This window comes from Anomaloglossus baeobatrachus, chromosome 2 (genome assembly GCF_048569485.1).
Source record: "Anomaloglossus baeobatrachus isolate aAnoBae1 chromosome 2, aAnoBae1.hap1, whole genome shotgun sequence".
In the NCBI taxonomy this organism is placed as follows: domain Eukaryota; kingdom Metazoa; phylum Chordata; class Amphibia; order Anura; family Aromobatidae; genus Anomaloglossus; species Anomaloglossus baeobatrachus.
In genome coordinates this window covers 277,103,836-277,130,194 of record NC_134354.1, presented here as the reverse complement: position 1 = coordinate 277,130,194, position 26,359 = coordinate 277,103,836, and the positions used below count along the sequence as shown (strand labels likewise).

At 43.2% G+C, this 26,359-nt stretch overlaps 1 protein-coding gene across 1 annotated transcript in view; it reads left to right on the top strand.

Moving 5' to 3' along the window:
- KIF21B (kinesin family member 21B) overlaps positions 1-26,359 on the top strand; it is a 411,687-nt gene that overhangs the window by 183,673 nt on the left and 201,655 nt on the right. Inside the window, exons 20-21 of the mRNA XM_075335818.1 lie at positions 9,153-9,347; positions 21,661-21,762. Coding sequence (XP_075191933.1) covers positions 9,153-9,347; positions 21,661-21,762 — 297 coding nt within the window. The remainder of the gene's footprint in view (positions 1-9,152; positions 9,348-21,660; positions 21,763-26,359) is intronic.

The window sequence follows — 26,359 nt, the reverse complement described above, 5'->3', positions numbered from 1 at the left end:
GTATCTGGGGTTGTACTCAGTTGTCTGGGGTTCACAGGACAAATTAAATCTAGGGGCCACAATACAACTATATACAAATACCTGCAGCAGCCCCCACACAGCCTCTTATGCACAGCATGAGGCCCCACACAGCCTCCTATACACAGGAGAAGCCCCCCACAGCCTCCCATATACAAAAATAGCCCCCACACAGCCTCCTATACACAGCGGGAGCCCCAAACAGCCTCCTATACACAACAAAAAACACCCACACAGCCTCCCATACACAGCAGGGGCCTTCATAGAGCCTTCTATGTACAGCAGGGACCCCTACATAGCTTCCTATATACAGCAGGAGCCCCACATAGCCTCTAATATACAGCAGAAGTCCCCACAGATCCCATATAGAAATAAAAAAAAAAATTATACTCACCTAATCCTTATTCCCAACACCACAGCCGCCGTCTTCTCTTCTACAGTATTTCGGCCTGCAGAGGTAGCGCGATGCAATGACATTACTGTGCTGCCCTCGTAGGCACGCTGACATCTCCTAAGCCATAGGCTTGTAGCGGTCTGTGGCTTAAGAGACGGGCAATGATAGAGCACGGAGCTCTTGCTCTGACACAGGATTGAACTGTATCGGGGACAACGTGATGCCAACACAGTTCAATGAGGTGGTCACAGAAGATTCGAGGCTGTGGGAAAGAAGTTCAGGGCTGGAGCCCTGCATCTTTGATGTCAGAGAAGCCCCTACCGGTAGGTCCCCTCTATGTCTGGTTTGGAGGCTTCTGGGGCATTGACAGATGTCTCAGTGTGCCAGACCGATGCTGAATAGATGATAAATAGACAGATAGCAGACAGATGAAAAGTATATAAATAATAGATGTATAGACAGACTGATTGATTGATAGATAGATAGATAGATAGATAAGAGGTATAGACAGACAGTCAGACAGCTATATATTGCACACGATACAGGACACACATATCTAATATATAACACATATATGCAGCACATAATACATTACAGATATGACACACAGCACGTTATACGCACTTACATAGAAGCCTTTCTTATTCCTGGCCTCCAGGAGAGCAGTAAGTCTTTAGAAGCAGCTTCTCCGGCTGGAGCAGTACAGGCGCCCCTCTTTCTGTTGAAAACGAAAGAAAACAGGATGCAGAGCACCGAGGAGGGGAGGGCACCCTCAGCTGGAGCCTGTGCATAGTGGGAGCAGCAAAAGTGAGTTGCTGTTTCCCTGCGGTGCCCCCTCTGCTGTCTGCCTGCTGGCACCGTGTGCGACAGCACTACGCCGGCTATGGCTGCAGAACAAGTATTGTAGCTGCAGGACATCAACTGGGATATTTGTATTAATAAAACAGAAATAGCACCTTCAAATGACTTTTGAATTAAAAATAAATAAATTTCCATTTGAGTTCAAAAACATGCGTCAGCAATGCATTGCCATGATGAAGAACTGGCGCATTTCTAGCAAAGAGCCGCCCCTAAACAGTCAATACTAAAATAAACCTTTGCACTATTTAGAATACCATCAAAAAATGTTAATAAATGAGCAATGTATACAATAGATACAGTATACGTAAAATAAAACAATGTGAAGTCAAACTTAATTTAACCCCTTCACGACAATTTATGCCATGGTTGGGAAGGGGTTCCCACAAAATTATGTAAATTTACGTCTTGGTGATCATACAGGCACAGGGGTTGTACCCGAACGATCGCCGCCGGGAGTTCGGCATAACCTATAACCGAGCTCCTGCTATCACAGCCAGAGATGGTGTCTGTGCTGGCCTATACAAAATGGATACAGCTGCACACTAATTGCCATCAATGTATAAGCGAACTCTGGTACTGCATTTCTGCTATATGAAAAAATGAGATTTTTAGTTTATGAATTGGCCAATGCATGTAAGCCCGGAAACCAACGGCAAGGTAAATCTCAGTATTCCGGGTACCTAACTAAAATGCCACTATCTAGGTTAAAAACATCCATGCCTGGGCAGCTAGACTAAAAAATCCAACTTGCAATGCCACTATCTGGACTAACCTCCATGTCTGAGCAGCTAGGAATCCTGGTATAAGGATCATGAACACAGCCTAGTTTATAGGGCGGAGTGCTCAGTCAGAAAGAAACTCACTACAAATATTTAAAAAAAACTGACCCGCACATCCTGCAAGTGTGTATAGGTGCCAGCTGAAAAAACATAGCAAATACAAAATGGAAACATTTTCACAATAGCCAGTTGGTATTTCGATAGTCATACACATCCTTTTCATCACATGGTTGGATTTATGATGATCCAGTTGTAAAAGTGTTCCAAGCTTATACCAAGTTCACTTTTACGCACCCACACCAATAGATGTGAACCAGTGCTGTGAAATTCTAAGCGCCTGAGTGTCTAAATGTGCCTGCACACCCAGGTGCAAGATATCAAAGTCACACTCAAAGCTGCATTACCTATGCTGGTTTAAAACAAGCACTCTTATCTATATATTTTTAAATTAAAATAAAGTTATTAAAAAAAATGTAACTGAGATTGTGTCTTTAATCTCAGAGTTTAAAGTTGTTAACATATATTATGCAGGCATTCAGACTTCAGCTCAGAAGTCAGCAGAAAACTGCAGAACATTTGGGTTTATCTATGACACTTCTTTCACAGGAGTTTTAATATGTGATGGATATAATCAGGGCCGTATTTACCATTAGGCACCCGTGGTCCCGTGCCTAGGGTGGCAGGATGCAGGAAGCGGCACCTTCTAGCAGTAAAAAAAAAAAAAAAATATTTTTTTTTACACATTAATTAAATCTGCTGTATTTTCGGAGGGGGGAGGGGGGAGAGGCGCACCTTTATTTATTTGTATCCGCGTAAATTAAGATGCGAATGCAGACAAACTGCGGCGGCCGGGCACAGAGAGCTGATTGACCCCGGAACTGCCGGCGCCTGCACTTCCAGGGTCACAGGCGCGCCAATCAGCTCCTTCCTCTGTGCTGCGTCCAATGCTGTGTGGATTTCACATGCAGAGCTCACAGCAGGACGCCGCAGAGGACGCCGCGATGGAAGCCGGTGTCAGAAGAGGATACTCACGTGAGCCAGGAAGATGACGGCGGGCCCTGGAGCAGGTAAGTGCTCGCAGAGCTGAAGATTCATAAGGAGCGTGGGGGTGTCTCTAATGCAGACTGGAGATCTGCGTATGGAGTGGGAGGAGAGAGGCTGATACTGGGGGAGACTTGGGGGAAGAGAAGCTGATACTGGGGGAGGCTGGGAGGAGAGAGTATGATGCTGGGGGAGGCTGGGAGGGGGGAGGCTGATGTTGCGGAAGGCTGGGATGGGGGGAGGCTGACACTGGGGGAGGCTGGGAGGAGGGAGGCTGATGCTGGGGGAGGCTGGGAGGAGAGAGGCTGATGCTGGGGGAGGCTGGGAGGAGAGAGGCTGATGCTGTGGGAGGCTGGGAGGAGAGAGGCTGATGCTGGGGGAGGCTGATGCTGGGGGAGGCTGGGAGGAGGGAGGCTGATGCTGAAGGAGGCTGATGCTGGGAGAGACTGGGAGGAGAGAGGCTGATGCTGAGGGAGGCTGATGCTTTGGGAGGCTGGGAGGAGAGAGGCTGATGCTGGGGGAGGCTGGGAGGAAAGAGGCTGATGCTGAGGGAGGCTGATGCTGGGAGAGGCTGATGCTTCGGGAGGCTCGGAGGAGAGAGGCTGATGCTGAGGGAGGCTGATGCTGGGGGAGACTGGGAGGAGAGAGGCTGATGCTGGGGGAGGCTAAGCGGGGGGAGGCTGATGCTGGAGGAGGCTGATGCTGGGGGAGGCTGGGAGGAGGGAGGCTGATGCTGAGGGAGGCTGATGCTGGGGGAGGCTGGGAGGAGAGAGGCTGATGCTGGGGGAGGCTGATGCTGGGGGAGGCTGGGAGGGGGGAGGCTGGGAGGAGGGAGGCTGATGCTGGGGGAGGCTGGGAGGAGAGAGGCTGATGCTGAGGGAGGCTGATGTTGGGGGAGGCTGGGAGGAGAGAAGCTGATGCTTAGGGAGGCTGATGCTGGGGGAGGCTGGGAGGAGAGAGGCTGATGCTGGGGGAGGCTAGGAGGGGGGAGGCTTTTGCTGGGGAGGCTGGGAGGGGGTAGGCTGATGCTGGTGGAGGCTGGGAGGAGGGAGGCTGATGCTGAGGGAGGCTGATGCTGGGGGAGGCTGGGAGGAGAGAGGCTGATGCTGTGGGAGGCTGGGAGGAGAGAGGCTGATGCTGGGGGAGGCTGATGCTGGGGGAGGCTGGGAGGAGGGAAGCTGATGCTGAGGGAGGCTGATGCTGGGGGAGGCTGGGAGGAGAGAGGCTGATGCTGAGGGAGGCTGATGCTTTGGGAGGCTGGGAGGAGAGAGGCTGATGCTGGGGGAGGCTGGGAGGAAAGAGGCTGATGCTGAGGGAGGCTGATGCTGGGAGAGGCTGATGCTTCGGGAGGCTCGGAGGAGAGAGGCTGATGCTGAGGGAGGCTGATGCTGGGGGAGACTGGGAGGAGAGAGGCTGATGCTGGGGGAGGCTAAGCGGGGGGAGGCTGATGCTGGAGGAGGCTGATGCTGGGGGAGGCTGGGAGGAGGGAGGCTGATGCTGAGGAAAGCTGATGCTGGGGGAGGCTGGGAGGAGAGAGGCTGATGCTGGGGGAGGCTGATTCTGGGGGAGGCTGGGAGGGGGGAGGCTGGGAGGAGGGAGGCTGATGCTGGGGGAGGCTGGGAGGAGAGAGGCTGATGCTGAGGGAGGCTGATGTTGGGGGAGGCTGGGAGGAGAGAGGCTGATGCTGAGGGAGGCTGATGCTGGGGGAGGCTGGGAGGAGAGAGGCTGATGCTGGGGGAGGCTAGGAGGGGGGAGGCTTTTGCTGGGGGAGGCTGGGAGGGGGTAGGCTGATGCTGGTGGAGGCTGGGAGGAGGGAGGCTGATGCTGAGGGAGGCTGATGCTGGGGGAGGCTGGGAGGAGAGAGACTGATACTGGGGGAGGCTGATGCTGGGGGAGGCTGGGAGGGGGAGGCTGATGCTGGGGGAGGCTGGAAGGAGAGAGGCTGATGCTGGGGGGGCTGGGGGTCGAGAGGCTGATGCTGGGGGAGGCTGATACTGGGAGAGGCTGTGAGGGGGGAGGCTGGGAGTGGGGAGGCTGATGCTGGGGGAGGCTGGGAGGGTGGAGGCTGATGCTGGGGGGGCTGATGCTGGGGGAGGCTGGGAGGAGTGAGGCTGATGCTGGGGGAGGCTGGGAGAAGAGAGGCTGATGCTGGGGGCAGAGAGGCTGATGCTGGGGGCAGAGAGGCTGATGCTGGGGGAAGCTGGGGGAGAGAGGCTGATGCTGGGGGAAGTTGGGGGAGAGAGGCTGATGCTGGGGGAAGCTGGAGAAGAGAGGCTGATACTGGGGGAAGCTGGAGGAGAGAGGCTGATGCTGGGGGAAGCTGGGGGAGAGAGGCTGATGCTGGGGGAAGCTGGGGGAGAGAGGCTGAAGCTGGGGGAGGCTGGGGGGAGAGAGGCTGAAGCTGGGGGATGCTGGAGGGAGAGAGGTTGATGCTGGGGGGGCTGGGGGGAGAGAGGCTGATGCTGGGGGAGAGGCTGCTGGTGAAGGCGGGGGAGAGCGGCTGCTGCTGGGGGAATGGGAGAGAGGGGCCAATCCTAGAGACAGAGGACAAGGGTTGAGGGATAGTGCAATGACAAAATCGATGGCGGGGGAGTGTAAGGACTCAGAATGAGAGGGGGGCAGCATTGGGAGCTCATTATGGAGAAGGGGCAGCATGTGTGGGCTCAGTATGGAGTGGAGCAATGTAGGGGAGTCAATATCAAGAGTGGGGTAGTGTGTGTGTGTGTGTGTGTGTGTGTGTTGGAGGGGTGTCTCAGCATAAGCATTAGTGTGGTGGTCTTAGTATGATGAATGGGGCAGCATGGAGGTGTCATTATGAAAAAGAGGAAGGCAGCATTAGGAGCTCATGGAGAGGGGCAGCATGCATGGGACATTGTGAGGAGGGAACAGCATGCATGGGAAACTGTGAGGAGGGAGCAGCATGCATGGGGCATTGTGAGGATGGGGAAGCATGCATGGGACATTGTGAGGAGGGGGAAGCATGCATGGGACATTGTGAGGATGGGGCAGCATGCATGGGACATTGTGAGGAGGGGGCAGCACGCATGGGACATTGTGAGGAGGGGGCAGCACGCATGGGACATTGTGAGGAGGGGGCAGCATGCATGGGAAACTGTGAGGAGGGAGCAGCATGCATGGGACATTGGGAGGAGGGGCAACATGCATGGGACATTGTGAGGGGGGGCAGCATGCATGGGACATTGTGAGGAGGGAGCAGCATGCATGGGACATTGTGAGGAGGGGGCAGCATACATGGGACATTGTGAGGAGGGAGCAGCATGCATGGGACACTGTGAGGAGGGGGCAGCATGCATGGGACATTGGGAGGAGGGGGCAGAATGCATGGGACATTGTGAGGAGGGGGCAGCAAGCATGGGACATTGTGAGGAGGGGGCAGCATGCATGGGACATTGTGAGGAGGGGGCAGCATGCATAGGACACTGTGAGGAGGGGGCAGCATGCATGGGACATTGTGAGGAGGGGGCAGCATGCATGGGACACTGTGAGGAAGGGGCAGCATGCATGGGACATTGGGAGGAGGAGGCAGCATGCATGGGACATTGTGAGGAGGGGGCAGCATGCATGGGACATTGTGAGGAGGGGGCAGCATGCATGGGACATTGTGAGGAGGGGCAGCAAGCATGGGACATTGTGAGGAGGGGCAGCATGCATGGGACATTGTGAGGAGGGGGCAGCATGTGCAGATCATATTTCATAATTGAGGAAGGTGTGGTGGGTATAATTTATAAGGGAGGGCAGTGTGTAGTTTATTAGGGGCAGTGTGACAGTCACAGTATATAAGTGGGGACGGTGTGGTGGGAATATTTTATACTCATGCTATATTTTGATGTGCCCGTGGTGATCCCCATTGGGGGGGGGGGGGGTTAGTGCCCTTCGTTTCTCATTGATACTTTTTCAAGTGTTTTACAGAGTAGATCTGCCTTAAACAGATGTCGTGTGCGAAAACTCAGTGTTACGTTGTCACTAAGGGGCACGACCACTTAAAGTGCCTAGGGCAGCACGAAGGCAAAATACAGCCCTGGATATAATTATAGCCACCATAAGATATCAGGGGTAATTGATAGTAAAAATAGTACACATTTTTTTGTCATTGCTGAGTCCTATTCTACAATCATGACCAAAAGTGTTAGCACCCTTGAAATTGTTCCAGAAAATTACTGCAATTACTCGTTTTGTTATACACATGTTTATTTCCTTCGTATGTATTTAAACACCACAAAAATAAAGGAAAATTGGACATCATTTCACACAAAACCTCAAAAATTGGCCAGACAAAATTGTTGGCATCTTTCCAAAATTGCGGGAAAACAACTTTGTTTCAAGCATGTGTTGGCAAGTAACAGGTGTGGGCTATACGAAAATCACACCTGACACCAGATAAAAAGTTGAGACGTTTACTCAATCTTTGCATTGTATGTCTGTGTGTGCCACACTAAGCATAGAAAACAAAAAGAAGAGAACACAACTGTCTGAGGACTTGAGAACCAAAATTGTTGAAAAAATATCAACAATCTCAAGGTTACAAGTCCATCTACAGAGATCTTGATGTTTCTTATCCACGGTGTGCAAACTAATCATGAAGTTTTCAACCCATAGCATTGCAGCTAATCTCCATGGATGTGGATGGCAGAGAAAAACTGTTGAAAGGTTGCAATGCAAGATAGTCCGGATGGTGGATAAACAGGCTCAATCCAGTTCCAAAGAAATTCAAGCTGCCCTGCAGGCACATGGTGCATCAGTGTGAGCCCGAACTATCCGTTGGCATTTGAATGAAATTAAATGTTATGACAGGAGACCTAGGAGAACCTCACTGCTGACAGAGAAGCTAGACTGCAGTTTGCAAAAAGGTACAGTACATTAATAAGCCAAAATGCTTCTTGGAAAGCATCTTATAGACAGATGAGACCAAGATAGAGCTTTTTGGTAAAGAAGATCATTCTACTGTTAAAATAACAGAATGAGACCTCGAAAGAGAAGAACACAATTCAGTCAAGTATGAAAGTCAAGAACACAATTCAGTCAAGTATGAAAAAGGTTCTAAGATGTTTTGCTGCCTATGGCACTGGGTGCCTTGATTCTGGGCAAAGCATCATGAAATCTGAAGATTACGAAAGGTTTTTTGGTTGCAATGTAATGGCCAATGTCAGAAAGCTGGGTTTGTGTCATAGGTCATGGGTCTCCAGCAGGACAATGACCCCATACATACAAGAAGCACTCAGAAATGGATGAAAACGAATTGCTGGAGAGTTCTGAAGCTGCCAGCAATGAGTCCAGATCTAAATTCCATAGAACACCTGTGGAGAGATCTGAAAATTGTTGTTGGGAGAAGGCGCCTTCATATATGAGAGGCCTGGAGCAGTTTGTAAAAGTTCCATTTGAGGGATGTAAGAAACTTGTTGATGTTATAGGAAGCAATTGGTTGCAGTTATTTATTCCAAACGGTGTGCAACTAAATATTAAGGTGAGGGTGCCAACAATTTTGTCAATTTTGCCAATTTTTGGAGTTTTGTGTGAAATTATGTGTAATTTGCCTTTTTTTCTCAAATTTTTTGGTGTTGCTTGAATAGAAAATGGAAATAAACATGAATAACAAAGCATGTGTAATTGCAATAATTTTCTGGGAGAAATGCTTCATCTTCTGGAACAATTTCAAAGGTGCCAACACTTTCTCCATGACTGTATATAATAGTAAAGAGAAGTGGTAAAGATAAGTTAATCATTCCGTGAGTCCCATAATGGCCCTAGTAATTAGAATAAATTGCGTTTATATTAGTACATTTTAGCTTAATTAGAAAATAAATTTATTTCATGCTTTTGTACATTTTAAGTAATCAATCTTAAAACATTCTTGTATACTTAAATCCTAAGTTATACATATATGTAAGCATTTGTAGAGTAGTCAAACATCTGTATTAGTTTGCCTTATTGGTAATATAGTGTTCATATATTGTATGAACTAGATGCCGTCTTCCATTGTCTTCTGTATTCTATTTTATGCTCCATTTCTAACTATCTGTTTTTTTTGTCATGTTTTCAAGAAACGAGAGGAACTTTCACTTCTTCAAGACGCACTGCTAAGTCGACCAGTCATTCCCCCAGAAGAAAGTTGTGGTGAGCAGCAGACACAGCAAGATATAGCAGAGGAGTTGGAAGCTTTGGCCGCAAATATTGATTACATTAACGACAGTATTCAAGAATGCCAGGCAATAATTGTTCAAATGGAAGAAACCAAAGTATGTCTGAAATAACTACTATATGTTTTGTCCTCCCATTTTCATTGTCAACTTCTAGCAGATATAAGACATAGTTTCAATTGTTTGACAGCCTTTTCCATTTTCAGAATAGTGGACCTCAAATGCCTAAAATAACAAAAAGAGCAAATGCTGCTCACCCTCCCTGGGTCCTGCCGCATCGCTGGCACTGCTTAGGTTTTGGTGTCTATAGGGGTGACATCACATCAACAGTGCGCATCGGTGCTGTAGCCAAGTACTGATCTCAGCGGCTATGCCAAAGTGGACAGCAAAAGACGCTGAGCTACAGTCTTTTTCACTATATTTGTTACTCCGCTTACAGGACTTGAACCTTCTATCATCTGTTCGCTTGTACTGTACACATTACCATGCATCAGCTTTGCTATGTATAGTGAAAAATCACAATCTCCTATGAACACCAGCTGCATACTGCCTTTCACAGGAGAACTATCATGACAAGCACAGGAATCCTCAGCAGACCCCAAGCCATGAGAAACACATCAGAGTGATCACATCATGGGTGCATTGATGGGTGCATAGAATGGTGCACCCTTATGCCAGGGTTAAATATTGCCATCAGAAGCTGATAGTGGCGTTTAACAGGTTAACCCACCTGCTGCTGTTAGATGCAGATGATGGCTGAATAAATCATTCTATAAAGTGCAGTGCACCCAGTTTTTCACCACGGGCAGACCAATCGCCACCAATTAGATGATAATGCAGGTAGATTTGAGGGTTACTCAGAGGAAGGATCCAGGCAAAATGTATAGTCCTAACCCCTGTCGTGCCCCATGCAGTTGCTTCCGCCCTTACAAGGGCAGCACCCAAGTAATGCAAGCTACCCTGAGTAAATAATGACCCTCCCAATGCGTTTCCCTCTCAGGTTTTAGACAGAGAGTTCATCAGGGGAGATTAAATAAATAAATAAATAAATAAATAAATAACTACAGCCTGCAATGGAAGGTATGTATAATACCCGGGGAGATTAGACAAATACAGCCTGCAGTGGCAGGTATGTATAGACGTACACTGCAATAGTCAGATGTGCTAAGTGGCCAGTGGTACGCCGTCTGCTGCCAAATGGTCTCTTTAAATACCTTGATATTCAGATTGCGAACTTGTCGTCCTGAGGGGCTTAATGATCAGATTAATTTTGGCTGTTTTATCTAAGTTCCCCTCTTTTAGTGGGTGCTTGATGTGTTTTGGATTCTTGATGACAGTTTGATTTTGCCAGAGATTAGGGATTTTACCGTTTTGTCTGAAATTAGCCTATATCTTATTTAAGGTACTGTATCTTAAGGCTTGGGTTTGCTACCAATATGGGGGTTTCACCATTGCTAACGTATGGGTGACCTCCATATATTTAGGTAACAGAGATGAAAGTTTGGTGTGTGTTTTTTTTATTTTCATTTCTTAAACCCCCCCCCCCCCTTTTGTTCTGCTGTTTTTTTGCCTTTTTGGTCGGGGAAGTGCTTTATCCAGCATGCAAATCAAATTGAATGAATTTGCTCTGTTGACTTTGGGCTAATTATCCTTCCCCTTCTTGTCTGCTATGGGAGCATTCTTACTGATTGACTGTCTTGCAGAATAATTGAGCTAGTAAGAATAAATTAATTTTATTCTGTGTAAAAGTTAATGAATGAAACATCAATATTCTATCTGTATCTTTAAGATTGTCATATGAGTTACTAAATATGTCCATTGAGTAAGGGTTAAAATTGATAACATTAGAATTTCACTATTTATGAGTTTGCATGCAGGTTTATTAAGCGGTTACCAACATTATTATGTCCTGGGGTTATTATGTTTGGCATCTTTGATGTTATATATGGGGCGCACACATGTTAAAGAATTGTTGGAATGGATGCATTGGCACTTTATTGGTGTATTCAGTGTAGCGCTGTGTGCACTTGCGCATAATGTGCGTTCCACTGTGGCTTAGTAGGTGGAACGTGGAAGTATACCGGCAAGCATTGTAAGTGACTGCCTGTTAATCGCGCATGTGCAGTGCATGTCTCCGCAGTCCATTGATGATGTGCGGTAGTTGATTGATGATGCCTGGCAGACCTAATCAGGTGAACCCCTCTCATACATACTCGTTATTTTGTTTGGAGTAATGACGTGCGGTAACTGTAGTGCGCGGTTTTTTGGATGTGACGTCAGATGTCCGGGAGTTTTTCAAAGGTATTTAAAGAGACCATTTGGCAGCAGACGGTGTACCACTGGCCACTTAGCACATCTGACTATTGCGGTTTGCGTCTATACATACCTTGCCACTGTAGGCTTTATTTGTCTAATCTCCACTGATGCTATACATAACTGCCATTGCAGGCTGTATTTATTTATTTATTTAATCTCCCCTGATGAACTCTGTCTAAAACCTGAGAGGGAAATGCTTTGGGAGAATCCCTATTTACTCAGGGTAGCTTGCATTACTTGGGTGCTGCCCTTGTAAAGGCGGAAGCAACTGTATGGGGCACGACAGGGGTTAGGACTTTATATTTTGCCTGGATCCTACCTCTGAGTAGCACTCAAATCCGCCTGCATTATCATCTAATTGGTGGCGATTGGTCTGCCCGTGGTGAAGAACTGGGTGAGATCTCTCCTTTTTTCTGTACAAAATGTATGTTTTTTTGCACAATTTCTGCACTGCACTTTATGGAATGATTTTAAAGTGATTAATTAAAAGTTTATATTTTAGTCCTTGCTCTGTTAATATAACAACCCATCCAATCAACACAGGAAAACAATTCAAACCATAGGTGTCTATAAATTATGTGTTATAATGGGAAATGACTCAGGGAAAAAGTATTGAACAGAGATAGAAATAGAGGTGCAAAAAGCCATGGAAAGACATGATATCAGCTGAAATCTATCAGTAATTATAAAGCAATCCTGACATTTATTGAAAATATTATCAGCTGGTCAAACTGATGCTCTATAAAAATATTGTCTCATTACCAAGGTGCCACACAAGAAACATAATGGGTAAAACCAATGAGCTGCCCCAAGACCTTCACAACCATATTATTGGAAAACATATTGATGGTATTGCTTGCAAAAGAATTTTTAATCTAGTGAATATTGCAGTGAGCATTGTTGGGGCCAGAATCCCTAAGTGGAAAGAACATACCTTCACAATCAAATGGCTACAACCAGGTGCTCCCCACAAGATTTCAGACAGGAGTGAAAAGAGAGTTGTTCAAGAGTTTGGAACTACCTGTGGAGAGCTGCAGAAAGACCTGCAATCAGCAGGTAGATTTGTTTAAAAGAAAACAATAAGTAACGCACTCAACTTTCTTGGCATGTATTCACGGTCACCATGCAAGACTCCATGGCTGAACAAAATGCATGTTCAACTGCATTTAAAGTTTGCTCAAAAGGATTTAGGCAAGCCTTTAAATACTGGGAGAATATAGTTTGGTCAGATGAGACCAAAATTGAACTCTTAAAATGCCATAATACACACCATGTTTGGAGTCCAAAAGGTACTGCATATCACCCCCAAACACCACACCAACAGAGAGGTTTGGATGCAAGAATATCAGGAGATTGGGCTGCTTCTCAGCATATGGCATAGGCACACTTCATATTATTGAAGTAAGGATCAATGTACAAATGAGATATTCTTGGTAAAACACAAAATAACAAATTGCTCACCAGCTTACCTCAGGAAATGTCCATATATGTATAGCTCTTTCCCTGGTGAACTCAGCATGGAAGACTCAGTGGAAGCTCACTGCATTACAGGGAAAGGAGAAAGGAAAATAAATCAGTGTGATATCCAAAGTTCAAGTTTCTGTAAAACATAGCTTTTATTAATATGGATTATTTTCCTTTCTCCTACTCTTCATAAAAATCTGCTGACATCTACCAGGATGATGAAGATGAAATGAGGGTGGACACTTCAGCAAGACAATGATCCCAAACACACAGCCAAGGAAACTCTTAATTGGTTTCAGACAAAGAAAATAGAGCGGCTGAAATGGCCCAGCCAATCACCGGACCTGAATCCAATAGAAAATTTATGGAAGGAACTAAAGTATAGAGTTCATAGAAAGAACCCACAAAACCTTCAGGAATTGAAGAGTGTTTGTGTTGAAGGACGGACCAAAATCACACCTGAGAAATGCATGTGAGTTGTTTCTCCATACAAGAGTTGTCTTGAAGCTGTCATCACCAACAAAGGTTTGTGTATGAAGTATTAAATAAATTTCAGTAAATGTGTTCAATACTTTTTCTCTGTCATTTCTCATTATTACACATTACTAAATTAATGGAAATCTATGGCTTTATTTCTTCGGCTTTGTGGATTGGATGGGTTGTTACTGACATCTGGTGAGAAATTCATGTCAGTAGCATATTGAGAAATATATTTGCTTAGAAAATTGGTGACATGTTCAATACTTGTTTCACCTGCTGTATATATGCATGGAAACCACAAGTGATTCACAAAAAAGTAAGAAAATGTTTTCAAGAAGTCATTTTAATTTTCTAAAGTTTAAATGCAGTTTGGATTTGCACTTTGTCCCTATAACATACCACACTATTTAATGTTATATATTCTGAAACAAAAAGGAAACATTAGCACACTCACCTTAGTTTGTTGATAAAAGACACAACTCGTGTCACAGCATATATTGCATATAATGGACAGCCGAATCTGCAGAGGGAAGGTGTCATCCTCTCCTGCACATAAGTTCTATTAAGTGGAATAGTGAAGAATCTGAAAACTACGCTGCTGACAGATAAAAGTTCTTGGAGTTTCAGATATTATTTATATTCCGAATTGTGGTTTTCAAAAAGTAGCTGACTACACATTTCAGGATTGAACTGGTAGGTATATTTACGTCAAAGGTCATGTCCCTGCCTTTGATGTACTCTCACACGCTGAGCCTGCACAAGTGATCAGATGATCACAGCTTCAAGTCCCCTAAGGAGACTTGTAAATGTAATTAAAAAGTGAACAAAAAAGTTTTTAAAAATATGAAAACAATAAAAAAGCACAAGTTGAAAACACCCCTTTTGCCCCATTGAAAATAAAGCAATAAAAAAACACCATGTTTCCTATCGCTGCTTTAAAAAATGTCAAATCTATCAAAATATAAAATAAATTAATCCGATCAACTGCAACATTGCAATAAAATACAATAAGAGGAAATCAAAACATCGCACCTACTCAAAAATGATATCAGTAAAAACATCAACTCAGGATGTAAAAAATAAGCCGTCACTTAGTCCCAGAACCCGAAAAATAAAAACAGTTCTCAGAAAATGGTGCCACAAGTGAAATTTGTTTTTTTACAAACTTCTATTTTTTTTTCATGACTTAAATTGAAAGAAAACTATACATGCTTGATGTCCATGTACTCATACTGACCTATGGAATTATAATGTTAGTGTTACCATACAGTAAACATAGAAAATAAAATCCCAAAAAACAATAGTGGAATTGCACTTTGTTTGCAATTTCATTACACTTGGAATTCTTTAAATGTTTTCCAGTACAATAAATAGTAAAGTAAATGGTTTCATTCAAAAGTAAAACTTGTCAAGCAAAAAAACACAAGGCCTCAAATGGCTGTATTGAATGAAAAATAAGAAAAAGTTATGGCTACTGGATGAAAGGGAGAAAAAAAAACAAAAAATGGCAAAGTCATGAAAGGGTTAAACTTGAACCAGCATAGCCACTTGATGTTAAAATTCAAAAAAATGGAGACAATATTAAAATATTAGGTGTATAGGAAAAGATGAGAAAATGAATAGATAGTGCGGGTTATGGGCTGACACTTTAATAGTTCTCACTGGGAGTAGTATAGAAAGGTGGATACAAATTATTTAAAATCATAAATAATAAAACAGTGCAAGAACTGAAATGTTCATATAGATGGAACTTCTAATTTGCCATCTTGCCGGAGTACTGTATATGGATCCTTTAGTGGTATTCCAAATAAGTGTGTACTATATAGTTTGTATACCTGGTGAGGTGCCAGAGGAATGAAATGTTAATAATAAACTAATTATTTTAAGAAGTCACAAACATGGAACTGTATCAACACACATTACAGCAACACAACCCAAATCAAAGATTCAGTGTTCCAAAAGGTAACTGGCAACCGTAAACCTCCAAAGGAGCAAGGATTACTCCAATAACTTTTTCCAAGAGGGTGTAGGCTCAGTTCACAAGGGGCATTTTTTGATGCATCTTTGGTGTGTTTTTGACATCACAAAGATGTACCTAAATGCATGCATTTCCTTCCCCCAGCAAAGTCTATGAGATTTCTGTTTTGTTGTCAACACTGGGCATCTTTTTTTGTCTGCATCTTGGCTGTGTTTTCGAAGACGCAGCATGTCAATTATTTCTGCGTTTTTCCAGCATTTTGGAGCCCTTCCAGTCAATAGATTTGACTTAAAAATGCATTGGCAAAACGCGGTAAAAATTCGGTAAAAATGCAGTGCGTTTTTGTTGCGGTGTGCATTTTTACCGCATTTTTGGTGCATTTTTGATGCACCCAGGATGCACTCAAGATGCACTCAAGTTCCACTGGCAAAAAGATGCCATGTGTGAACATAGCCTTAAGGCAGCTTTACACTCAGCAACATTGCTAGCGATAGCACCCACCCCCGTCGTTTGTGCGTCATGGGCAAATCGCTGCTTGTGGTGCACAATATCGCAGGTACGCGTCACCCCAACATACCTTCCTAACGACGTCGCTGTGGCCGCCGAACAATCTCTTTTTTAAGGGGGCGGTTCGTGCGGCGTCACAGCGACGTCAAACAGCAGGCCACCAATAGAAGCGGAGGGGCAGAGAGCAGCTGCATGAAAGTCACTCCCACCTCGTTTCCGGAGGATGCAGGAATGCTGTTGTTCGTCGTTCCTGGGGTGTCACACGTAGCGATGTGTGCTGCCTCAGGAACGACGAACAACCTGCGTGCAGAACGAACAACGATATTTGGAAAATGAACGACGTGTCAACAATCAACGATTTGGTGAGTATTTCAGATCATTAACAGTCGCTCGTAGGTGTCACACGCAACAACGTCGCTAACGAGGCCGGATGTGGATCACGAATTCCATGACCCCAGTGATATCTCGTTAGCGATGTGGGCCTTTAGTCTAAAGTTAAGTGGATGCCTTTAATTTCAGTTCCAATTTCTCCATAGTAGTCTGAAGAATTGTGGATCACATGAGCTATTACACAAATCCCACAAACCAGAGCTGCACTTTGGAACCTGTGGATATAAAGGTTCTGGAAATGTTCTTAAGGTCCAGCAGCCTTTTAATAATTGCAGTGAAAACTATCTGCCCATTTTCTTAAGTTTTTATGGCAGAATTTTGGTGAAAAAAACTTTGAAAAGTTGCAAAATTGAGAAATCTGAGAATTTTTCAACTTTTGGTATTATCAAGCCATTATTACCCAGCTACAACAAAGTGTCCGGGGCAGGACGGGGGACTGGTAACCTGCACTTGTCAAATTGTGCCACACATCTTACTCCAGTCCATGACTAGAGTAAGACGTGATAAGGTACATGGAGGTGCACGCCCGTTTACAGATGCCCTTGAATCATTACAAAGCTTGTGCCTCTTAATGAATCAGAAACGTCTGATTAGAGCATGTTTTGTCATCCAGACTGGTGTAAATAGCTTAGGTTGCAAAATATGGGCCTATGACTACAAGAAGAAAAAAAGTGAAGGAAGATAAAAAGCACTGTTCAAACCAAACTATTTCTTTATATAGTGATTATACTACCTTGAAGATCAGTGTCAGGACAGTAGTAACAGAGATTCTATCATGCAATGTTTCACCTAAGTAAAACTGGATTGTATATACCTATTTTTCCCTTTCAATATATTTTATATTTTCTTATGAAGTGCAATTCAAGCTTGGCAATAACTTCTGGGTGATATTTTAGTTTACTGTATGATTGTTTAATGTATGAAATTACAGTTTTTTATTATTATTATTATTATTATTATTATTATTATTATTATTTTTTTTTTTTATAACCTTGGTAATAGATTTACTTAAAGGTAACTGCATTTGGAGACCTCTTTCTAAGACGAGAGACTACGAACAAACTCTGTGCTGTCTACTGTATACTCAAAGTCATATCGGTCATATGTCTGCTAGTAGGGGGGTAAATGCAAAGAAGTATGACTACGGATAACGCATATAAAATGTATAAGCGCTACAGTCATGGCCAAAAGTTTTGGTACCCTTGAAATTGTTCTAGAAAAAAACCCAAAAGTATTTCTCCCAGAAAATGATTGCAATTACACATGTTTTGTTATATACGTTTATTTCCTTTGCATGTGTTGTGGTAACACATAAAATTGAGAAAGTAGGCAAAATGGACATAATGTCACACAAAACTCCCAAAATGGGCTGGACAAGATTGTTGGCACCCTCACTTTAATATTTGGTTGCACACCCTTTGGAATAAATAACTGCAGTCAATCGCTTCCTATAACCATCAACAAGCTTCTTACTCCTCTCACCTGGAATTTTGGACCAATCTTCTCTTTTTTTTTAAATTCTGTATTTATAAACTAAACAATTACATAACGTGAATAAAGTGGACCAGTACATGACAGTAACATCCTATGACAGACATACATGGAAAACATCAAAATCCTCCAAAAGCAAAACAAAAAAACTGCACTATAACTGTAATTCCAAAGTGGGAAAATCCGTTTTGTCAGAGATTTTTCCTTTTATATCAATAAGAAAACATTGAGCAGAGAAAGACGAAAAGAAAAAAATAAGGGGGGTGGGTTAAGTAAGAAGAACGGGTGAACCAGAATAGAAATGAAGGGAAGGCAGAGAGCAGGGAATCAGGTCACCAATATATCTAAACTAGATGCCCATTAAACAAGACCCAGAAACTCCGTTATTCCATGGGGTTGGAGAGCATCAGGCTACCATAGTGATTAGCACGCTGAATCTCTATCCAGTAATACCAGGTTTTATAAAAAGCCTCCTATCTGCTGTATAAACCGTAAAGTTCTCCCTGTGCATGAAATTGTTAGCCTTGGAAATCCAAAAGGACAGACTGCTAGGGTTAGCTCTTGTCCATAACATAAAAATGCACGCTCTGGCAGCTTTCAACCAAAAGTAGGGAGCATTTATAGTAGAACAGTGAAGTCTCACAAAGCTGAAGGAGAAACAAATCAGGACCCATTTCAGATGTGTGGTCTGCGACCAACCGAATTATGCTCCTCACTTTAGTCCAAAAAGGCTGTAAAACTGGGCATGACCAAAAGATATTTAAGAAATCACCTTCTTGAGATCTACAACTCCTCTACATTGGGTCAATGGAGGGAAATATTTTGTTTAATTTTCTCGGTACCCAATACCATCTTGACAATATTTTATAGGTTGATCCCTACAGACTTGAACTTATTAAAGATTTATGTGCCTGAGATAAAACCTTAGCCCTCTCTTTTCTGTGGAAAGAGAGATACTCAAATCTTCCGACTGGTCCAATGGTTTAGCAAGCAGAGAATAAACAGAAGAAAGTGTATGCCAGATCATACTCTCAATCACATGGAGATTTTCAAATGCCAAAAGATTTCATACATATTGAGCATAATTTGGAAGGGAATGAAGAAAAAAAAAATCACATTTGAAGAGAACATCAGGTTCTCAGCTGACGCGACTTTATCTTGTAGGGCCTCAAGATAAAGCCATTCCATATCCACTTTGATCTGATTAGCTCTGAACTTTTCCAGAGAAATCCACAACTGGAAAACTGGATCCGACAGACCTGTGCAAACTGATAATAGGATATCATAGAGACAAGATGGATGAAAGGAACTTACTTATGTCTGAACTGGAGCAGCAGTGAAGTGTGGGACTTTTTCTAGGATGCGACTGCAATGAAGACTGGTTAATATCGGGTAACCAAGGAAGGGCTGATAGAGAGAACTCAAAAAAGCTCTGTTTGATTTTCATCCATGGTTTCAAGAAGGTATGTCTGCACCAGTCTGTAACTCTAGATATATGAGCAGACAAATATTATGTCCTTAAGTCCGGAAGGCCTAAACCGCCCCTACTTTTAGGTCTGAATAGTAGGGACCACAATAATCTGTCAAGCTTATTTGCCCAGAGAAAGCCATTCTAAACAATCAAAGGATTTAAAAAATAATTTAGGAAGTTTATTAAGCAGAGTTTGGAGGAGAAATAAAATGCGGGGCAGGACATTTATTTTAACAATTTCACATCTTCCAAATCATGTAAAGTAATGTTTAGACCATTTTGCACAATCCTTTTTTAATAAACTGTAGTAACAGGAAGTTAATGGGGTATGCCTATCTCCAAGATCGTATCTCAAAATGTAGTAGGTGTAATAATAATAATAATAATAATAATAATAATAATATTAGCAAATACCTTTAATTAGAAATGTAGCATAGGTCTCCTGATGTAGCTATGTCTGTTACCTGATGTGTAGGGCATTGTAGCTTACGTATCCATGGTAACAACCATTTTTATACTAACAGTTAGTTAGTTGCTCATGGCCGGAATCGATGGATACCTAAGACATGGCTATATCAGAAGAACTCTACTAAAGTTCTAATTGGAGGTATTGGCTAATATTATTATTACACCTACTACATGTTGGAATGGGATCTTGGAGATAGGAATACCCCTTTAAGTATATTAAAATGGTCCACTATTCTTTTGCAAACTGCTCCAGGTCTCTCATATTTGAAGAGCGTCTTCTCCCAACAGCAATTTTAAGATCTCTCCATGGGTGTTCAATGGGATTTATATAAGGACTCATTGTTTGACACATCAGAACCCTCCAGCGCTTTGTTTCCATGCATTTCAGGGGGCTTCTTGAAGTTTGTTTGGGGTAATTGTCCTGCTGGAAGAATTATGACCTAGGATGCAAACCCAGCTTTCTGACACTGGGCACCACATTGCCACTGAAGATCCTTTGGTAATTTTCAGATTTTATTATTCCTTACACATAGTCAATGCACCCAGTACCAGAGGCAACAAAACATCTTTGAACCTCCACCATATTTGACTGTAGGTACTGTGTTCTTTTCTATATTAATCAATTTTTCTCTGTCGTATTCTACCAGGGAGATTAGCTACAGTGCCATGGGTTTTAAACTTCTTGATTATGTTGTGCACCGTGGACAAAGGAACATCAAGATCTCTGGAGATGGACTTGAACCTTCAGATTGTTGATATTTTTCAACAATTTCGGTTCTCAAGTCTTCAGTGAATTTTCTTCTCCTCTTTCTGTTCTTCATGCTTAGTGTGGCACATACAGACACAATGCAGAAATTGAGTTAAGTGTTCCCCTTTTTATCTGGTTTCAGGTATGATTTTCATATTGCTCACACCTGTTACTTACCACAGGTGAGTTTGAAAGAGCATCACATGCTTGAAACAAAGTTGTATACCACAATTTTGGAAAGATGAGAACAATTTTATCCTGCCCTTTTGAGGAGGGTTCTGCGAATTTATGTAAAATTTGCCTTTTTTCTGTTTGTTTGTTTTTGTGTTGTTCTAATACACACAAAGGAAATAAACATGGGTATAATAAAAGATGTGTAATTGCAATAATTTTCCTGGGAGAACTACTGCATTTTCTGGAACAATTTCAAGGGTGCCATCACTTTCGTACATTAGTGTATAGAGACCAAACAATTGAAATTTAGCAAGACCTACTGAGAAAATGCTTCAGGATGGTTCCTAATACTAAAAATAAAATGTTATTTTATTAATCACTTAACTACTTTGCCAGTTACTGAAGCTAGTGTGGATGATGCGTCCTACATCATCCACACTAGCCACCATTGAGGTCCTGCACAGACGCACTTTGATCTGCCCTTTAGAAGAAGGAGGGCAAAGATGTCCGAAAGAGGAGGCGCTGGACCCGGAGAACGGAGACACCCATCCTACCAGTCTGTACCGCACCGCCTGTTAGGTGAGTAATATAAAGGGATTTTTACATTCTACACAGCGGCCTGGGCACTTATATACAGCATGTTAGAATGTTGTATATAAGAGCCCGGTGGTGGTGGCCCCACCACATCTGATAACAGGTTCCCTTTAAATAATGTAGTAGTGGTGAATTCACTGATTTAAGTTTATTAAACATCTTCTAACTAAATACCATAATTTGCTGAACTTGTATAATAATATGTATGTATGTATACAAAATTTGTAACATAATTGCAAATATAATTTCAATAAAAGTTTTGTATAACATTTCTGATCATTTAAGAAGGCTTAAGAATTTTTTTATGGACATATATTTAAATGTTTTGTAGGAAGACCTGGACTCGACAGACACCTCAGTTGTTATAAGTTCCTGTTCCCTGACAGAAGCCCGTCATCTTCTTGACAACTTCCTTCGTGCCTCTATAGAAAAGGTAAATAAAGTTGTGCTACACTGTGCTTGTGTGAGTTTGTGTGTTCGTGTCTATACAGTAGATTACTATTCAAAAAGTTTAGGCAGCTGAGATAAAAATGTTGCAATACAGGATTGTTTACAAAAAAATCTGTGGTGTTTTTGCAGCTTTTTTTGCAGCTGTTTTTTCTGCAGACAAAAAGAAGCTTCTTTATAGTAATGACAAAAGCTATGAGATTTCAGAAATCTTATGCACATGGTTGGTTTTTTTATCCTGGCTGAATTTGAGCCCTGTAGCGTTTTTGAAATTTGTAGCATGTCAATTCTTTCAGCGTTTCTGCTACAATTTTTCACCTGTACAAAGCAATGAGAAAGTTCAAAAAGCACTACAAAAGACACAACAAACAGGTTTTGCGGTGTTTTTCATGAATAAAACTAACTTTATAAAACATTTACCATAATTTTCGGATTAAAAGACGCACTTTTCCTCTCAAATATTTGGGAGGAAAATGAGGGGTGCGTCTTATAATCTGAATGTAGCTTACTGGGAGGTGGAGAATGGGATATCTCAAATAGTGAAAGGTGTAGAAAAAGGAAAAAGCCCTAAATGTAACTTTTAATAAATTCAACAATAAAAAATGACCTAGGTCCATTTATAAAAAAAACACAATAAATGAACATGATCGTTTATTGTGTGTTTTTTATAAATGGACGTAGGTCATTTTTTTATTGTTGAATTTATTAAAAGTAAAATTTTGGGGCTTTTTCCTTTTTCTATACCTTTCGCTATTTGATATATCACTCTATTTAGGTGTTAAGGAATTTTATGCAAAAAAGAAAAAAAAAAAAAAAAAAGGTGGAGAATGGGTACTGTGTTGGCTGCTGTGTGAGCTGCGGTGGGGGCTGTCTGTGCAGGCAGCTGTCTGTGTCGGGAACTGTCTGTCCGTCTTTGCAGGCAACTGTCTGCCTGTGCAGGCAGCTGTCTGTGCCGGCGGCTGTGTGTCTGTCTGTGCGGAGGGCTGTCTGTGCGGGTAGGTGGCTGTCTGCCTGTGTGGGCGACTGGCTGGCTGTCTGTGCAGAGGGCTGTCTTTGTGGGTGGCTGTGTAGAGCAGGGCAATGTGGCTGGTTTCCCAGATGCTCTGGCTTCAAATAATGGCGCCCAGAGTCAGCGCATGCGCAGATGGAGGTCTTCGGCTTGTCGTTGAGCCAAGAACTCTATCTGCGCACGTGACGACTCCGGACGCTATTTCTTTGAAGTCCGGACCACCGACAGAGCATCTGTGACACTTGCCGCACCTCCCTGCTCCACACAGCCAGCACAGCCTCCACTGCTGCCATTACATCACCCACCGCTGCCAGTACATCCCCACCGCTGCCAGCACATCACCCACTGCTGCCAGCACAGCCTCCACCGCTGCCAGCATAGACCTCACCGCTGCCAGCACAGAGCCCACCACTGTGCCTGCAGCATTGCCCTACTCCACCCCCGCCCCTGCCTCCTGTGACCCTGCTCCACCACCGCTGCCACCCCCTCCTTCGGTAAAACTCCACCGGAATATATAACGGACCCCATTTTTTTTTTTTACTCTCTAAATCTGGGGTGCATCTTATAATCCAGTACGTCTTTTAAAATGAAAAATACGATACTCTAGATGACAATTCACACGTTATTTGCACTAATAAAAAGTCAGCAAAAAAGTACAGCAAATACAGAAGGGTGCAGTGACATCTGTGTATAAAATCTGTGTGTGAAATGCGAAAAAAATCGCATTGCACTCACACCAATGTTAAACAATAGAGCAGAGCACATCTGCTAGTTTTGCCTCTGAAAATTTTTGTGTGCAGGGCAAATCGCAGCATGCTGCAAGTAGCTCCGTAACTTGGCAATACAAGTTAATGGGTCTGAGAAAAACAGACAGTACATGAACATCACACGGACTCCACATGTGCGTTTTTAACATGGTGTTTTACATACAGTCAAAAGCTAAAAAGATAGCCGGTAGTAGGTAGAAAGATAGATAGATAGATAGATAGATAATAGATAGATAGATAGATAGATGGGAAACACATATCCAGTTTTGGGCTCCACATTTTAAAAAGGACATTCAGAAGATAGAGTCAGTTCAAAGGCAGGCAACTAGACTACTACAAGGAATGGAAGGCCTCCCATATGATGACAGGTTGAAAAAGTTAGATATGTTTAGCTTAGAAAAAAGACGTCTCAGAGGAGATCTCATTTATATGTATAAATACATGTGTGGTCAATATAAAGGACTGGCATATGACTTATTTCTTCCGAAGACCATACTAAGGACCAGGGGGCATACACTGCGAGTGGAAGAAAAGCGATTCCAACAGCTAAATAGGAAAGGGTTCTTTACAGTTAGAGCAGTCAGACTGTGGAAGGCCCTACCACAAGAGGTAGTAATGGAAGACACTAGAACAGCTTTTAAAAAAGTGCTGGATGATTTCCTCGATAAACACAACATTGTTGGTTATAAATGACTTAGTGATGAAATATATAATTGGTGGAGGAAGGTTGAGCTAGATGGACCTAGGTCTTTTTTCAACCTAAGCAACTATGTAACTATATAAACAATGTTTTTCCCCCTGCATATTGTAAGCTTGCACCCTTTGCCTTTAATGCGGCACTAAATGGTCTTTGGCCTTGTTTTTAGCCCCAAATTAAATATTTTCCCCCCAAAAAACGATGTGGGGTCCCCCTTAGCCAGCTGTAGCCTGCAGGCTGCAACTGTCTGATTTACCTTAGCTGGCTACCTAAAATAAGGGAGACCCCAAGTCTTTTTTTTGTCTCTTTTTTTTAATAATGAATTTGGGGCTAAAAACAAGACAAAACGCCCTTTAGTGCCATCTATCTATCTGTTATCTGTCTATATACCATCTATTTAGCTTTTCACAGTATGTAAAATTCCATTTTAAAAACGCACGTCACACAGACATTACACGAACATCATACGGAGCACACACGGATGTCACACAGATGAAACACGGACACTAGGCTAGGGGGAAAAATTCACTCGTATAGCACTCGCATGACATACGGAATGAGACTTCAGGAACAACAATTGAGCTGTATTTTATATTCAGATGTGACTGCAGCCTTAAGAGGAACTCTGCAGAGAGATTGTTACTAGTGATGGGCAAACACTCAGATACCGGGAATGGCGGCACCAACCAAATTGATCCCGGATATCTGCCCGTATGCCAGTCCCCTTATATGTCTATGGGGACCAGAATCTGGCGCTTAAAAATGATGGTAGAAGGGATAGCGGGATTGGGGCAAGCGTGCTATACTTATCAAGTCTCTGGCTCGGCTGTAACTGCTTCCAGGCAGCTCATTCTTCTTCCGGGGCCGCTCATTGTTGTTCATCCATATTCCTTCTTCCCCTGCCCATCGGCAGTCCTGGCGACTTTGATTGATTGCATTCAGATGCGCCCCCAGCCTGTGTGACAACATCTGACTGCTTGCGATCTCTGACCCTGTCTGCAGGTCACTATCATGGAATGGTGTAAAAATATTATAAAAAAATTGGCATAGGGTCCCACCATATTGTGATACCCAGCACAGATAACACATACGGCTACAGGCTGCAGCCCCCAGCCATGTGCTTATCTTGGCTGTGTATAAAAATAAGAGGAACCCCACATGCGGTTTATTATTTATTATTTAAATAAATAATTTTAAAAAAACGTTGTGCGGTTTCCCCCAATTTTGATACCCAGCCATGATAAAGCCCGACAGCTGGGGGCTAGTATTCTCAGGTTGGGGAGACTCAAAAATTCAGGCTGCACATTATATCATAGAACTTGTTAGGATCTGCTGGTTTGGTCCCAGCGGGCCAGCGCCACCTTTTGCTTGAATGACAGCTTTTTTGCTGTGCGACTTTAAGCAAAGGAACATTCAGTCAAACAATAGAGGGCAGCGTTGGATGGGGATTAGAGTTGGGGAGAGCAATGGCTTGGGAAGTGCTTGCACACACTGAAAGCACTTTTTTTTCGGTATTTTTTAAAATTTTTCAGTAATGGAGGAATGAACTAGCTAGCTAAAGGTAAGGATGGACTTGTCTTTGGAAGAGTTATATGCACTTCTTATAAAACAGTTTGAGGGATGAAATCATACACACAGATTCCCTTTCAAGTGATTGTTGAGGCTTTTGACAAAAGTCAGCAATCACTCTATGTGACTGCATACTTATGAATCCTCACGTCATCTGCAATGTGTGCTGACAGCGAGACCAAGACATCATGTGACCACAAATTTGCAATATGCATACTCCCAGCCACATTTTGACTAGACGTGGACAGCCTCGCTCAATACAAGTGAACTGAGTGAGGCCGTGCACGTCTAGTCGGAATGTGGTTATATATATATTGATTCAGCCTCGGCCCCGGAGAATCCTCACAGCATACGTTGCACATGATGTGGAGATTCACAAGTTTACAATCACATGATAAACCTGGAAAGCCTCTTTAATGTTCTTCTCTTCTAATATACTGTATCTCCAAATAATATATGTAAAAACTCCCCCCAATCTACATCTACTTATTTACTAGTTATAGTAAATAAGGAGAGATAGAATCATTGCAAACTATCAGGG